Genomic DNA, 16,892 nt, shown 5'->3' on the forward strand with positions numbered 1-16,892 from the left:
GACAGCCTATGTAAAGCAATATTCACAGCACAGAGCTCCTGCAAAGACTAATCCTGCCACCCAGCACAGGCTGGAACTCATGGAGTTCTCTTCATATCAAAGTAGTTTAAAATCTATGAAAAAATGGGTCCAAACCCAGAACCGTGGTTTCTTAGGCTACAGAGTACCTACAGACCAACCTCAAAAAATGCAAAAAACTTACAAATTTACCTGCATTAGCCTTAAGCCACCAGTACTGACCAGCTCACTGACTGTGACAGAAATTCCCACGAATGAAGATGACAGAACTGGGCCTCAACCCCACATACACGTGTTGCCCGTTTTTCTCGAGTATCCCAGTTACGCATTAGTATTACAGTTTGCAATCCTTAACTGTGCTGGCATTAAATTTCTGTTTACTATCAGTTCAATGGCGATTACCACCCAGCCTCAAATAAGTAACTAGCTTCAGTACCAGGCCTTAGACAATCAATGGAGAACTAGTAAGTAATAAACTTCTAACGTGATCCAGCTTTCACAGAAATCAGTGTTAAGCACAGCACCGGCACAGGTAACTCTGCCTAGGCACAGAACTCACAAGAACTCTCCCTGATGTTGTGCTCAGCTTCCACATCCCACCTCCCTCTTTAAACTCCTCCGTAAAACAACCCAAATCCTGACTGCCAATCGGACTTAGGAGAGATTCCAACTCGCAATATCTCATCCATGCTGTTGCGAGCACAACACAGGCAGGTGTGCTTCATGGACAAAAGCTTTTTGGTTTTTCCAAACCTCTTTGTAGTATTTTTTTCCTCCACTACTTTTCACGACTGTTGGTTTTGGGTCTAGCAGTCCCCGACACACTGAATCTCCACGTATATTCTGACTAGATGTGTCTTTAACCTCAAGTGGACTGTCAAGCCAGATGCCCTCTTATTTCCTCAGCGCAAGCTATCAGTAAACCTTAGCATAACTTTACTTTGAGCTTTAAACTAACAGCATGTGAAAAGATTAATATGAATAAATTCAAAACTAATCAGATCCCTTCTTTAAATGTTGACACAGTATTATTTATATCCCATAAATACCTTCTTGACTAAAATTCATCCCAGGAGATTGGCATCTCGCCAGTTCTATTCATATTTACTGTATTTATACAGTACAGTTGGCCAAGGATAATATTTAAGACAAAATATGCCTTAGGGTATATACAATATCTCTTATAGTTTTCCTTTTAAATCTCCTCATTGCTAAAAATATTTAGTCTGAACTTTACAAAATGCCCCACAAAGACCTATCAGCAATCTGTAGTGATATATTGCTGACTATGAATATAATTAGAGCATATTTGTAATACTTGGGTTGTAGTCAGTTACTGAACGCTAACAACTTGTGGTAAAAACTGAACCACTGATCTTTCCCATGCCTTCCTTCCAGCAGCTTTTGACCTCCAGCGCATTCAGACTGATCCCCTTCTCCCTCCGACGCAGCAGAAACCGGAGAGTTAAAAAAATCCACCCCGAGACGTCTCTGAGAAAGCGACCGTGGCCGCCAGAGCTGCGCTTTCAATTTCTTCCTTTAAAATATGGTGGAGCGATTTCTCCTTTTCTGTCGTTTTTGGAAAGGTTCGCTTCATCCAGCATAACTAGAGAGCAGTGGAAAAACAGTTAACCTACTTACTCTGATGTTAGCGACAGCCCTTGCACAGTAGTACTGGATCTGCTGCTAACTGGCCCTCCGATCCCAAACGTCTGATGCACTCTGTTGGTAGATACCTGCAATCTCCTTTGCTCTTTCAAAACCTCTATCAATACTTCAGTACAAACCTGGCCTCTGACAACATTTTAAAAATAGATCATCTTTTGTCAACACCATCCAAGTCACACACCACAGATATTTTAATTTTCTGGAAAGTAGGCGGCTGCTTTTTGGACTATCGGTTCTTTGTAGCCTGCTCACGCAAGGAAAAAGGACGGACCTGCTCAGGAGGGATGCACTTCACAGTTCTCAGAGACTCTCTGCCACAGGGTCAACTCCACAAGCCAAGGCACTGCTATAGGACTCCCTAACCTTTGCCCACAGGTGCTCCTTCCTCTGCTCAGGGCACCACCTGACGGGTCTTAAAACAAAGTCCTGACTTCCACCAGCAAAATACTACAGTGTAACAACGTGGAAAATGGGCACAATTTCTGTGTTCTTGCTACTGCTGTGAATTACACTGAACCTCCCTGTTCATACCCACCTGGCTCCAAGTACCCTTTTTTTTGAAAAAAAAAAAAAAAACAAAACAGAATTATTTCTCCCCCAAGGGTAACAAGGGTGGAGTGTATTTATCATGGCTACTATGGATGGTACCATAATTACAATAATAAAATAGCTCCGACTGCCAGGATGTCCTGTACCTGATGCTGTCATTTAAGAACAAAGGAAGAAAGGGAGGCAGCTGCATGGAGCGCAGGGTTCAGACACCTTGGCTGGCATCCTAGGACTATCACATGCAAGACAGAGCAAGCCCCAGAGCTACAACTTGCTAAACTAAAAATAAATAAGGGGAAAAGGCAATTAGAAACTCTAGGATGAAGTTACCAAGATGGCTGCATTATCTATTTAAACAAGAGGTATGTGCTTTTCAAAAACAGACAGCGAGTATACAGGGCATCATCCAGTGGCAGGGGAGGGGAGGGAGAGAAAAGTGAGCTAAATGAAAAGAGTGAGGACTAGGCTTTGGATATGCAAACAGGGAAGTTATTTTCTGCTTCTGGTATTTCACTTTCCTCGGTATGATGATGATCTAGATTCTTTTAAGGGAGTGCGGTGCTTTTTCTTTCTTTTTCCTTTTTCCTCTATAAACTTAAACTTCACCACCAAAACAAAAAGGCACATCGTTATGATTATTAATCACTCCCAGTGGATTCGGTCAGCACAGAGCATCTGTATGCCTTTTTTTTTTTTTTGTGCAAAACGTGGCGTGGATCACCAAAAGGCCGTTAAAAACAGCAAAAGGCAGACAGGCTGAGACAGGTTCCAAGAACCAACGCTCCCCAGAAGGGAAAACTTTTTCTGTACCTGAAATGAAAGCCCCCAAGAACTGAAACAGGAGGCTAGCTGAAGCGGGAAGAGGAGGGAGGATGTCTGTGCCTCCGTCCTCTCCGAGCGCCGATCTGAAACAGCGGTCTGCGGGACGCTGTTCTGGAGGGGCGCAGACAGAAAAGGAGCCGGTGACTTTTTTTTTTTTTTTTAAGACCTCCTTTTCTTTTCAGTTATGAAGAGATGGAAACCTGCCCGACCCAGACACTCCAAGGGAAACAACAGCAGTGGAACGATATTGGCTCTTTTTCGAGGCTGCACACGGGGCTGTGGGGGAGCTAAACCCACTGCTGGGGAGGGAGGGGGATGCTGGGCAGGGAGAGTTTTGCTCAGGTAGATGGTGATGGAAAGCAGGGGCACCTTCAGAGATTCCTGGGTGACTTCGAAGGGGATCCGAAACCTCGAGAGTCTGGGGGACCAGCTGACCACCCCCCCAACCCACCCACCCAGGCATACGCATACCCCGTCACCTAAATGCAACCCTAGAAACCACCACCTAAGCGACGCGGAGGATAAGAGCAAAACGAGCAAAGGCGGCCGACGATGATGCATGGGGCTGGTATTTGACGGTGCTGGGCACTGCCAAGCCTCGGGGGGGAAATCACACACACACGCACAAACACGGAGCACTTACTTTCGGGGTAAAAAGGCTGCATGTCTATTTTGTAAACTTCTTTGGCATAATACTCCTCGTCGCTCCTCTCCCTTTCGCAAGTGGCAGCTCTGTGGTTGGCTTTCTCTTGCAGCAGGTCCCTGGTGCTGTTGTAGATGGAGATGACCTCCGGGGGCACCTCCTCGGGCTCGGGGTACTCGTCCGGGGGGCTGGTGAGCTTCAGTTTGCTCAAGATCTGCCCCCGGATGGCCTCGATCCTCTTGCGCATGAACTGATCCATGTCGAGGGTGCTGCAGGTAGACAGGCTGAAAGCCACGGTGGCCAGATCCAGGGTGAGGAACACGCTCAGGAGATAGCAGTGCATTTTAAGTGTTTAAATACAGCGCCCCCCCCCCCCAAAAAAAAAAAAGAGTGACTTGAACAACGAAAAACAACGGGAAGAAAAAAAAAGGAGGAAAAAAAATTAAAAATCAAAAGGGGATGTGTGCAAACAAAGGGAAGATCTGCAGACAAAATGCAGTTAAAACCCGGACTGCGAGGACGACTCGCAATCGAAAAACGCACGGGAGGCGTCAGTGAAAAAATACCAATAATAATAATGAGGAAAAAAAAAAAGCAGCAAGTCGCTACAACTAGATAAAATTCGAGGGTGGAGTGAGCGGGACAGCGAAAAAAAGGGGAGGAAAAAAAAGCCCTAAACAGATAAACAAACCTGCGAATCAAGTAAATGGAAGGGAGACTGTTCCCAGCGCGCTGGCGGAGCCGGCTGGAAAACAAAAAATTGCTGAAAAAAGGCGGGGGGGGGGGGGGGGAAGGAGGGGGAGGGAGCGCGGCGCTGGGTGCCACAGGGCGCTGCGGCGGCCGGCGGGGCGGAGGGTGCGGGCGCGGCGCTGAGCCCCGCCGTGCGCCCGCGGCGGCTCCCGGCGGGCAGCGGCAGCGGCACCGCCCCGCGCCCCCGGCGCTCAGCCCCCGCGGCGGCGCCGGCAGAGGCGCGCACGTGTGCGCCCGGCGGCGCCCAGCCCCGGCCCCCGCGGCCCGGCGGAGCGGCAGGCGGCGGCGGCGGCCCGGCGGCGGCCCCTTGCCCCCGCGGCGGCGGCAGCGAGCGGCGGCGATCCTGCGTCCGGCCGCGTCCTGCAGGCTGCTGCCTGCGCCCCGCGCCTCATGCACCGACCCACCCCCGCCCGGGCCGCTGCGCGCTGCAGAGCTTTTTCCAGCTCCCTCCTCTTCCTCCTCCTTCCCAAACGCCAACCCCACGCCGCAGTCAGCGAGGCAGCGCCGCCGCCCCGACGCGGAGCCTCCCGCCGATCGCAGGCGCGGAGCGGCCAGCAGCGCAGGGCCGCTCTCTCCCGGCCTCCACCCCGCGGGGGTTGGGGCTGGGGCTGGCCCCGGCGCGGCGCGCAGCTCCCGGCGGATCTAGCGCTGCTCCGCCCGGCGTCCCCCGCCCGCCTCTACCGGCCCCGCGGCTCTCCCTGCGAGGAGGGGACCGGTGCCAGCAGATAACATCACGGCCGCGCAGGGAGAGGGAGATTTATAAGGTTTCCCCGCCCCACGTGCTCGCCTCGCCGCGGAGTGACGTGGAGGGGCTGCGGGGAGCGGAGGGCTCCGCCGGCCGCCCCGCCGCCCGCCCATTCACTCCCGCTCTGTGCAGCCAGCGGGGGAGGTGGCCGCAGCCCGCTGAGGTGCCTCACCCCCGGGGGGGGGGCGGGGGAGAGAGCCCGCAGCCGAGAGGAAAAAAAGCAACCCCCGCCAGGCTTCTTTTTTAAATTTTTTTTTATTTTTTATTTTTTTTTTTAAGGAAGGCGTTAATATCGCCGGAGGGCAGGGGTGCTCCCTCGGCAGGAGGCGGGCGGGCTCCGCGCTGCCCCGCGCCCGGGGTTCCCTTCCCACACGTCCCGGGCAGATCCCGTCGCTCCGCGGTGATCGATGCCGCCCGCCGAGCAGGAGGGGGATGAGAGCGGAGGAGGATTTGTTCCTTCCCCGGGGTCTCCTCTCCCGTCGGAAGCCTGCAAACGCACCCTCAGCTGCACTTGACAGACGCTCTCGAGCCCCAGACGCTGAGGCTGACCCTGTAATGCAAGTTTTCCGCTGCCTCTTTTGGCCACAAACAACGGCACAGGCTCCATCCTGCCCCACCCCGTGTGTATGGGGAACGTCCCCTCCTCCGACCTCAGGGGGACAGACGCCCTCCTCCCCCCGCAGGGAAATTACTGTACGGTCTGCTAGGCATCCCTCAACTTTATCATAGAATGGTTTGGTTTGGAATGGACCTTTAAAGGCCATGTAGTCCAACCCTCCTGCAAGGAGCAGGGACATCTCCAACCAGATCAGGTTGCTCAGAGCTCCATCCAAGCTGGCCTTGAATGTTTTGAGGGATGGGGCATCTACCACCCCTCTGGGCAACCTGTGCCAGTGTTCCACCACTCTCAGTGCAAAAAATATTTTTCCTTAGATCAAGTCTGAATCTGCCTCCTTCTAGTTTAAAGCCATTACCCCTCATCCTATCACTCCTGCCCTTGACAGAAGTCCCTCTCCAGCTTTCCTGTAGGCCCCTTTTAGGTACTCAGAGCCTCCTCTTCTCCAGGCTGAACAGCCCCAACTCTCTCAGCCTGTCCTCACAGGAGAGGTGCTCCAGCCCTCTGATCAGCTCCAACAGGTCCATGTCCTTCTTATGCTGGGGACTCCAGAGCTGGACGCAGTACAGTCCATTTATCACCCCTGTACATCAACATTAACTTTATGAAGTGATTAAGTAGCCTTTTTCTTTACCCTCACCCATTTTAGCCCTATATTCCCTTCTTAATTAAGTTGTCACAGATTTTACTTGCCAGGAGTTTCCAAACACACCTTCCTAGGCGGGACAAGGCTGTTTCTGAAGAACCTCTGCGTTGTTTCCAGAGATGAAGAAACACATAGAAGACGTACTCGAGGCATTCAGAAGCTGGGCCATTGTCCATGGTATTATAACACACGTAACAGAGGTGAGACAGGATGACTGGGATCTCCGAGAGCACAATGAGAATCACACAAGACATAAACCAGCCAAACACCACCAAAGACTTTCTCCAGCTAACCACATCTCAAGAACCATCTTCTTCCTGCAAAACGTTCAAATAAAAATTAAAAGTGTGTTTTTCCTTCCCAGCACGCCGGTGAGGAAAAGTGCTTCCCTCCAAGCAGCTGTGGCTGCGTGCTGGGGTGGTGGAGGCGCCCAGCAGCTCGGAGCTGCTGGACGCGGTCTACATTGGCAGGGCTCTGCTTTGAGGGAATCTTGCCCCAACGCAGCCAGCTAACCTAGCGCTGCTGTGGGTACCAGTAAAGATGAGATTCTCCAAGAGATGAAAGAGCTAAGAAAGCATATTATTTACAGGTATGCGGACACACACAGAGCCTGAAAGTAAACTTACTCTTCATTCTTTAAAAGGGCGTGGGTACATACAGCACTGCAGACACAACCGAGACTGCAGCCTCCTGATGCAAGTGTTCATGGTGCTTTCCACTTCCATCTATGAATTCCTGCAAGGCCAGATTAAACGTCTCTGCCACAACATCAGGCTTTTACTGCCATACATGTCAACGTCCTGCTCCTACTGACCTCAAAAACACAGCTGCAGTGTCAGGAATGGCAGTGTTTCCAAACTTACTCAAATAAACAAGCAAGCTCAACATGTAGACTCAGCTGGTTTCACTTCTGCAGCACACCTGTACAAAACCAAGGGGACAGTTCCTCGAGTTGTTATATCTCACAGCTCTGCTGCTAAGCGGCTGAGGAATTGGCTCTGTTACATGAGGTACCTCAACTGCAAATACTTCTAAAGAAAAGGGTTATTAAATTATTTCTTCGACAAGCTACAGCTGAACCCACGGAGAAATTCTTTACACAGCATCTATGGCCCTGTAACACTTGTTCACTGTAAATGCGCTGCCCATTACTTGCCTCGGGGGCATCAGAGCAGCTATGGGGACAGTGCTCTCTTCTGGAGGAAACTTCTCCTTTTGTAGGAAACTTCTCACCATCTCTCAGGAGACCTCCACAGATATAGCCCTGCCAGATCACAAAATGTTTTGATTCTTGCAGGTCTGTTTTTATTCCAATTTGGAGAAAAAAAAACCTCCAGATTTTGCAGTGTCTTTCACAAACCCCGAAGCCTTAGAGATGCCTGACTGGTGGCTATCAAACTCCCAGGTGCCTGGTGACCGACCAGCCAGGCTGCCCACACAGCTGCTGGAGGTCCAAGCCCTAGTGGAGCCCTCCACTTAAACCTTCAGAGATGCAGCCAGGCTGACAGCAAACCAGTCCGACTAGATTTTGAAAGTTGCTGAGATTCCTTCTGATTTGGCAATGTTTCCTCACAGTCTTTCAGACCAGCCAGGAAAAAAAAGAAAGAATTAAAATAAATCTTGGTTTTGTTCTCATTCGAGATGACGCGTTACCTTATTTTTTGACCCTTTCAGTGTGACATGGGGTGCTGGGCTTGCCCGGGTGCAGGTCTGTTTTGCCTCACCTCTGCAACAAAGCTCGATTCCCTAAAACTTTCCGCTCTCACCATGGTGATGTTTTTGACAAGCTGAACTTCCCGGGTGCAGCAGCAGAGACAGGCTTCAGCTTCCCCATTCCAAAAGGCTTGGCCACTTGAGCTAAATCCCCAGCAGCTGCAGCAGGCCCATCACACATGCCTGAGCTGCTGCGGTTCGCCCCAGAAGGGACACCTACCTGCTAGCCAAATCATTCAAATACACATCGACATTCATAAACACTGACTTTCCATTTGGTAAATGGAAAATATCTGGAACATATACATCATGATATACCTGATCTTATTTCTCAAATCTCTCCCCTGCTTTTTTTTTTTTTTTGGCCATAAAAGTCCTGCAAACTAGACTCTAAACAGGTGCCATTTCTCCCTTGCTGAAGTGAGAAACGCACAGAAGAGGCAATAAAAAAATTGTGAGACATGAGAGAGCCAAAGTGTGTGCACTCTACAAAGCTGGATAAAGGGTAGTATTATCAGAATTCAATAATGGCATGCCCTTCTGCACAGGTAATCCAGCTCCCACATTCTACCTTTAGTTTTCAGGACTGATACATCTGTCAAAATCATCCCATTTATGGCTCCGTATTGTAGCCTGAAAATATTTTTATTTTTTACTCATTTAACAATAGTTTGTATTTATTGATTACCCGTTAGTTTCAAAAGCTGCTGAGATTATGAGACACTAAAGTTTAACTCATCTTGCACTGATCTGTTCCTTTGCCTTTATGAAGTAAGACTTATCTGGTGGTGCTGCTGTCAGAGAAAGCTTTGTCAGTCAAAAAGCAGAAATGGGCCCTTAGCATGCATACAGGGAAAGAACAGAACTTATCTGTTTTGGAGCTTTTAATTCAATACAATACTGTCTTTTTATATATTGACTTTTTTAATAAACAGTAACTGTTTATTAGAAAAACAGAGACACCTGGAGAGTTACTTCACTAAATGCAAAGGTTTCATGTTTCCTATTAACTTAAAAATTATGTGGTCAGGATTTTACAATTTGTGGTTTCTTTTTAGATTGTTTTGGTTATACGCAAATGTGCTGTGCGAAATACAAAGGCAATAATCTTTCTAAAACTGCTGACGACCAGGTCATTAAGTAAGGTGGCTGGCCACATTTCATAAACTAAAGAACATTGTTGGAAGAGGAATAACTTTTAAAAGTTAAGAGGTGACTTTTGTAAACTCTCACACTGATGACGAGTGCAGGATGATTGCACAATTAATTCTTTGTGGCACCCACAGAAATCTGCAGCCGTAACTCTGGTCGTGTAGAATCTCAGTCATTCTGATGCAGGGTGCTAGGCAGAAAACTTTTGAATTCTCCTTTTTATAAAAATGCATGTACGAAGGTTCAGCTTGCAGAGCCAAGGTGGCACCTAATAAAGGTGAGGCATAGAGGAGATGACAAATAATGGAAAATCTTAATATATACCATAATAAAACCTTAGATTTGACTGTTTATTATCCTTAGTGAAGTAGAAGTTCATACTTCTGTGCTGCACATTTCATTAGTGTGCGCAGTAATGCCTGGCTGAATTTGAGAGCAAATCCTGCTGACCTTACTAATACAAGCAGCCCCACAGCCCCTAGGATTGCATTTCACACAACCACAGCCCGCTCCTGCAACGCTCATGTTCCAGAAGATAAAGGCTACTTTATAGAACATGCTGTTTGACACACAAGGCTGCTATCCATATATACATATACATATGTAACTACTTGTCAACTTGCAAATCAAAGGTATGTTTCTGATATAGAGAACCTATTTGTAGGAAAGAGAACATTTATTTTTAATATGTATGTATGTGTGTGTATACATAAAAATATATTTATAAAATATCTAAAAGTATATGTATGTATATATGAATATATTTATAAAAATAAAAGATCTCATTCCTACAAATAGATTCAATAGCTTCAGTGGAAACAATCACAAGAGATAGTCAACAGGATCTGGTCCAAAAAGACATTTGGGTGTTCAGGTGTCTCCTTTGTGATCTTATGGAATGGCATCACCTTCACCATTGAGTGAGAACACAGTACTACAGCAAGCTGTAATGTCCATGCAGCAGTGTACAGTCTGTGTGTTTAAAAGTGTACCTTAATAAAAAGACATCTAGAATGCAATTACAAAAAGGAAAAAAAAAAAAAAAAAGGAACTTCAGACAGGATCCTGATCCCAAGACACATTAAGCCAGAATGACTAAAATTTGAAGGAAAGGGGAATGTTCAGCAGAAAAAAAAGTCTTATGGATAAGAGGAAAAAGGGAACAGAAAAGAACATCAGCATTGGTCTGCATTTTAGTGCTAGGGTTGTTATCCACATCTTCCATGGCTTGGATTTGACAATCCAAAAAATAGCTTCCCTGTAGTAAAGTTGCCCTCTCTCTCTCCAAAGAGCACAGCTGGATGTTTAAGGGTCTAGGGAAGCAACACCCATGAATGGTCTAAACTGCCTATCGTAAAAATACATTTTTCTACAAAAGCTGCGCACAGTGCTGCATCCAAAGAGGTTTCTGCTTCCAACAGCCAACTCCCATCTTTAAATTAGTTAAGACTGAAGTCTCAATAAAAATTTTGTGAATGCCAGAGAAGCTCCCTGTGGTCTTCAAAATCTGCTTGTCAGCCCTGAGGATGCCACACTAATCCTCTCTGTATCCTTCCAGTTTTAGTCTATATACCATCAAAAAAAAAAAAAAGGCCTTCCTTAGTCCTAGCACCTGTGGTTTTAATCACCACAGGAAATCCTGTTTCCACTAAAGTGGAAACAAGATGATCAGATTCACTAACTAAAAATAATTTTTTTTTAAAAGGGAGAAATATAAGCACAGTGGTTTATATACCACAGTCTTGACATCTACTTATAGCAAGCATGACAAAAGTAAAGACAGTAGAGTAAAAGTCATCCCTCCCTTTGATCTCAATGTTTGAACTCCTGACCTGTGTCAGTATTACAGCTGTTGCCTTCTATTTCTGAACTGCTCAGTGATGATTTGGGTTATATCTCATTAAGTAACACACAAATGATATCTATAAATACTGTATTCCTAACAGAGCATCTACAGGAGTTTATTCAGCAAATTAAAATTATGCACTCAACTTAGAATATGCACCCAGATTGCACTGCAGAAGATTTAAGATTACATACAGAGCAAGATTAATTGGCAGAAACTTCAAAAATGGGCCAGCCAGTAAAGCAGTATTTTAAGTCATATTCTGTAGCTACAAAAAATGAACTGCCTTAGGTCTAGAGTCCTGTCTTCTTCACAAGCTGCTGGTACAGTCTGCACTGAAGAAAAGCTCTGATAAGCTAAGACAGCTTCATAAACGTTTTTCCTAATGGCTTTTAAGCAACACATGTTCAAGACGATCCTAGCGAGTTTAGAGAAAGCAATGCATTGCCTTATATTACCTCAGGAATATTAAGGTTTCGTGCTGTGCTCACAACACTAGCTGCAGAGAAGGTCTTTGTATTGCCACTCTCCCTTCTCCTCCCAGCCTTACACATTTTTAAACCTGTTTTCTACGCCTGGCTACTGAAATTGATGAAAGCAGTATTCCTGAGTGGCCAATCAAACTACACCCTTCCAAGTGAGATGCTTTGAGCTTGGTGACTCAATCTAGAAATAGAACAGAAAGATCCATTTCAGTTCAGCTGGGATTTGTCTCCCTACAGCACAACTTTACACAAAGCCCACATATTTATATTATCCCAAAGGCTGCACTACATGAAGCACAGAGCTGGAAGCGCTGGCATCCTTAGCTTGTCTATGCAGAGTTGACACACTGCTCAGCACATAACTGGGACTATAAGGAGAAATTTTACACTTAAGTCATAATTGAAAGCTTTTTGATTCGGAGATAGTAAAATTTTGAGCCAGATCTAGATTACTGTAGGGCTGGATCTAGAACAGGCCACTGGCTTGGGTCTGGGCTGCAGCTGGGAAGCTGAGGAGCAGCACCGCCTGCACATCCCCCAGGCCCAGCCCATGGCTGAGCATGGTGCCCTATCTGGCCACACACCTCACAAAGAGTTTGTGCAACACCCCTTTTTAAACGGGAGCCTCTAAGGGCACAGGTGATCCCTCAGCTGGGTGGTTTGCATTGAGAGTGTGCTCAGTGAAGTGTTCTGCAGAAGGAGAAGAAACTGAGAGCACCTCCCCTATCATCCAAGGGGGGCTGTGTTTAAGGGCAAAGATCTTTAAAAGCATAAGGAAAATCAAAAGAATTGCTGTGTTTCTCCACAAATTTAAGAGGCCTGTATCTTTTAGAAAAAAAAACAAAGGAGAAAGGTATTGTGCAAACAAAATTTAAGAACAGATACCAAGAATGGGAGAACTATCTTCATTAAACAGATGAAAGCCCAATCTGTACTTTGGATACAGACTGAGAGCTGAAATGCCTACTCTAACAAATTTAAGTGTCATTTGAACATCCACCTCCTTAACAGGCAAGTCAGAGCTTAGAAAAAAAAGCCTACACCTTGGCTCACAACACAGATGTCAGACCCAGTACGACCTCACATACAGGACATGAGTCCACAGACCCATCACTCCAGTCATAAGGCAGACGGTCCAGCAATATGCTTCAACAGTAACTGAAGTGAATGAGAACTGAAAACTGCCTGTCTCTGGTGAGCATAATATTGACATTATAGAAAGACACACGAGTAATTCATTTTCTTTCTTACTTGAACTACCTTCTTTACAAAAAATATATATTTCACTTCCTTCCACTTTAATTCTAGGCAATGACACCAAAACTTAAAATAAAAGAACGCTCCAGCAGTTTAAAAAGAGGGAATAAAAGTAACTAACATAGCCGATGGAGAGAACAGCAGTGGCACTGGCAATCCTGATCGGAGCTGCTGATTGCACTTGTACATCAAAAGAAAGATGTTCAGTATCTCACAAGACCTGACTGGTCCCTTTGCAATCCGCAAGAATGAATGTCACTGTATCATCCTCCCAAGCTGGATTTGTTTGATCAATATTCCAGCTGGAAGTAGATTTATACTTGGGTCTAATATATTGTTTTGGCAGAGTTATGAGCCCTTAAATTGAAGATCTTTCCTGAAGATTCGGAAAAATCTATAGTCTTTTTCTGTTATCATGAAGTGACACCCACTTGAGAATTTTTATGAAGTCTTTTCTTAAAAAATAATTTTTTTCATAAGCACGTATTAAGATTTCACAGGTACTGTCAAGTGTTTCACTCACCTAAAAAGCAACACTATACAAAACCACACTATCATTACCAACACGTAGCTGTGTGACATCCTTTACTTACAAACCTCAAGCTCTTTTGAAACTCATTTGGCTTATAAATGAGGAAGCAGACCTACACAATGGTGGAACGGCTAACAGTGTGGTTTTGATTGCCCTTAATCTCTTAGGAGCACTGCAGGGTGGTGACTGGATGTTATGGGCAGGTATATCAGTCTCAATTACAAAGAGCAGAAGCTCAGGTGCTTAGCCCTCTAGCAACAGTTTTCATTCAGCTGCCTGATTTCAGGCACCCTTCCCAAAACAGATCCACAACAGCATTTGTCCCTGGATGTAGGATACCCTAAGTATAAGGCTGTTTCAAAAGCATACTCTTAGACATCTCTGTCAGTGGTAGAGCTGGGAATGAAGCCCAGGACTGCTGATAACCTGTATTTCTACCTGCAACTTCCTACTCTTCCAATACATCACTGCCCACAAACTTTGCGATTTATCGATCACTTGAAAAACAAAGAAAATCCTCTTCAGATAAACTGTACACAACCTGAAAGTCAATGTAGTAAATATTCAAGATAATAATCAAAACCAAACATCCACATAATTAAGAAAGATTTTCACTACTGTTTTGCTTGGATGAAGCAATGCTTGCATGTATTTCTGTTCTGAACAAAAATGGGAGTGCCCTTTTTAACTAGGATAGAAAAACAAAGTTAAAAGCAACAAAGTGATTGAATAACCAAGGGCCCTCAGTCATAATCTCCAAGATTACATTCATAATGCAGTTTATAAAGGGCTCACAAATGGCTAGTGGAATCTTTAAAGTACTTCAATATTCAAACAGGTTTTAAAACTATGCCAAACAACCCTCTGTTACCTTCCACTTTTGATGACATATGCCTATAACAGACATTACTTAAAGACCTGGTTAGTACATAACACCAGGATGTATATTTAAGCATTTCTAAACAACGCATTCAGTTTCTGATAAGAAGTGTAAACCAGTGTATCTTTTAAGTTAACTATTTCTATTAATTATTTAGCTACTTCTGAGAGCACTCATGTCTGTAAGAAAACCTAGAGGTATCAAACCTCAATCCAAATCTGATCCTGGATAGCAGTTCACAATTAACACCACATATATTGAAAAAAAAAAAAAAAGAATTAAGAAACATTAAGAAAATGTTGCAAAATGCCCAAAAAGTTCACTCACTGGCATGAGAATGGGCTGTTAAAACAAGCGAGGCACTGTGAAGAAATAATGCTTTTTATGAGTATTCCTAAAATCACTTTCCAAAGTGCCTCTTGGAAGCCACTTGTGCTCATGAGGTCATACATGAAGCTCTGACGAAAGTATCCCAATTCGTTTTACCATTTGATATCCAACAGATTAAACACATGGATTTAAACACAAGGAAATAATTTCAAAGGATGAAGCATTACACAAACACACGCATCTTTGGTGTTGAAGCTATTCAGTTTGACTGGAGTTTTATTTCAACATGTCCCTTAAGACAGAAAAGCAATTTAAAAGATGCATTTGAAAACAAAATGCTTTGTCTAAGAAATACCAGCCATTCCTATCAGTCTGAAAAAGAATGATTAAGGAAAAGCCCTTATCTGCTAGATCATGTACAGAGCTGAAACCTTTGAGGTTTACACACTGACAAGAGGTTAAAAGCCACTGCTTTAGAAAAACAGTAAATGAAATCAACAGTCTTCCACCATCTGTTAACCAAGAAATCGTCCGGTCTCCAGTGTCTACCACTGAAGTCCTAGAGTCTAAGCTTAACATCTTATTTAGCCCTAGGATCCCATCTATCTGACAGGATCCCAAGAGTCTTCACTACTTCAAGCCTTCTCCTGGCCCTCTTACTCCTTACCTCAGCAAGTCTTGAAGAAATCATTGAGCAATTTGCAGGGGCTGGAAGTGAACAACATTGATGACTGCTCTGTGTGGATATTAACTATGCCAGGACTCATTTCGTAAGAATGAGGAGTTTGTCATTTTAAATTGTGCAGTGTTGTGTTCCAGATGACTTCTGCCTTCCTCCCTGGAGACTGCTACTGAGCCAGCTCTGAACAGATGCAGCTTTACAGACCACCTTCTTCTGGAAGCATCAGATAGTCAAAACACTTATGGCCTACAAACAATTCATTTCTCTCTTTAAAACAAAACACACACAAAAAAGCCCTATCTCCACTAGGAAGTAGCAAGGGCCCCAGGCAGCAGCTTCCAGCTCTTTTGTTCTGCTCAACCTGTGAACCCAGGAGAACCTGCCTCACAGCTGCAGAAGTGGGAGATCTTCCTTCCATGTTCCAGCAGGAAAGAAAGATGCTGTGGTGCAGTAGCATCAGGTACTACAAGGATATTCCACCACTGCTTCCCTAACAGCAGGCTGAAGAAAAACAGAGAGAGGATGGTCTTTTTTTTTTTTTTTTCCATAGGCCAACTCATGCTTTCCTTGCTGAAAAAAGTTAATACTATTAATGTGAAGAGAAATTAGACCACAGGATGAGAGACATGGGAAGAACTGACCCTGTGCCTTATCTTGTTAAACAAAACTTTGTTGCTTTGCATACAATCCATAGAATATTAAACTCTACATACTCTGGAGTTGGCTTGAAGCCTAACAAAACTGGAACCACCCCATACTTATTGGCTTTATATAGATAGGTACAGAAATATACAAAGTTGAGATGATTCATGCTCTCTGGAATGAAGGGCAACGGCACAGCTTTGCCTAAGCAGAGATATTCATGGGAGCAGGCAAAACAGACCAAATACTCTGAAAAGTACGGGAAAAGACACTGAAGGTTGTTCTTGGTAGCTATCAAAAAGGAAGAATGTTACTGAAAAAGCTGGTAGGGAGGTGGGTAGGGCAGCCAGTTCCACAGTGAGAGAGGAGACTGGAAGGTGTTTGGGCCAAAGAGGGTTCAGCTCTTCTTTTGAGTTGCTAGTCAGTTAGAGCAAAACTCATGAAATAAATCAGCTGCCAAGTGCTTAAAATTAAAACGTATCACTCCCATTTGTCACAAGAGTCCTGAGCTTATATTTCTATTGGAGATTGTTACCAATTTAAGTTATTCTAAGAACTGGCACAACCAGAGTACAAGGCAAAGGCAAGGTATAGTATCAAAATTTTAAAACTATCCAATATACATAACGATCTGAGTATTATCCTTCTTTAAAGGCAAGAAATGCTCTCCACCTGTAGGCAAGATGCTTAAATACTGCAATACTGCTATGCACTCTAAGTTATATGGAAGCTCAAGATAGTTTTAACAATACCAATACATCCTACATTTTTCTTAAGTAAGCTAGCGACACTTCAGTGCTTTAATCAAAATGTTACTTCAAAAATGCACAAATAAACTTCGTAAACACCCAAGTATTCTACAAGTATTCTGAAAGTATTTTGAATTTTTTATAGTGATCTCAGATGTTGTAGTTTC

The 16,892-nt window shown here is 44.8% G+C and overlaps 1 protein-coding gene across 1 annotated transcript in view; it reads right to left on the bottom strand.

Moving 5' to 3' along the window:
- The window catches only part of TGFB2 (transforming growth factor beta 2), a 66,702-nt gene extending 62,211 nt beyond the window's left edge, over positions 1-4,491 (bottom strand). Inside the window, exon 1 of the mRNA XM_086745227.1 lies at positions 3,701-4,491. Within this exon, the coding sequence (XP_086601353.1) occupies positions 3,701-4,043 (343 nt within the window). The 5' untranslated portion in view covers positions 4,044-4,491. The remainder of the gene's footprint in view (positions 1-3,700) is intronic.
- Between the last annotated feature and the right edge of the window lie 12,401 nt (positions 4,492-16,892).

Source organism: Chlamydotis macqueenii, chromosome 3, assembly GCF_036417535.1.
Source record: "Chlamydotis macqueenii isolate bChlMac1 chromosome 3, bChlMac1.mat, whole genome shotgun sequence".
Taxonomy (NCBI): Eukaryota; Metazoa; Chordata; class Aves; order Otidiformes; family Otididae; genus Chlamydotis; species Chlamydotis macqueenii.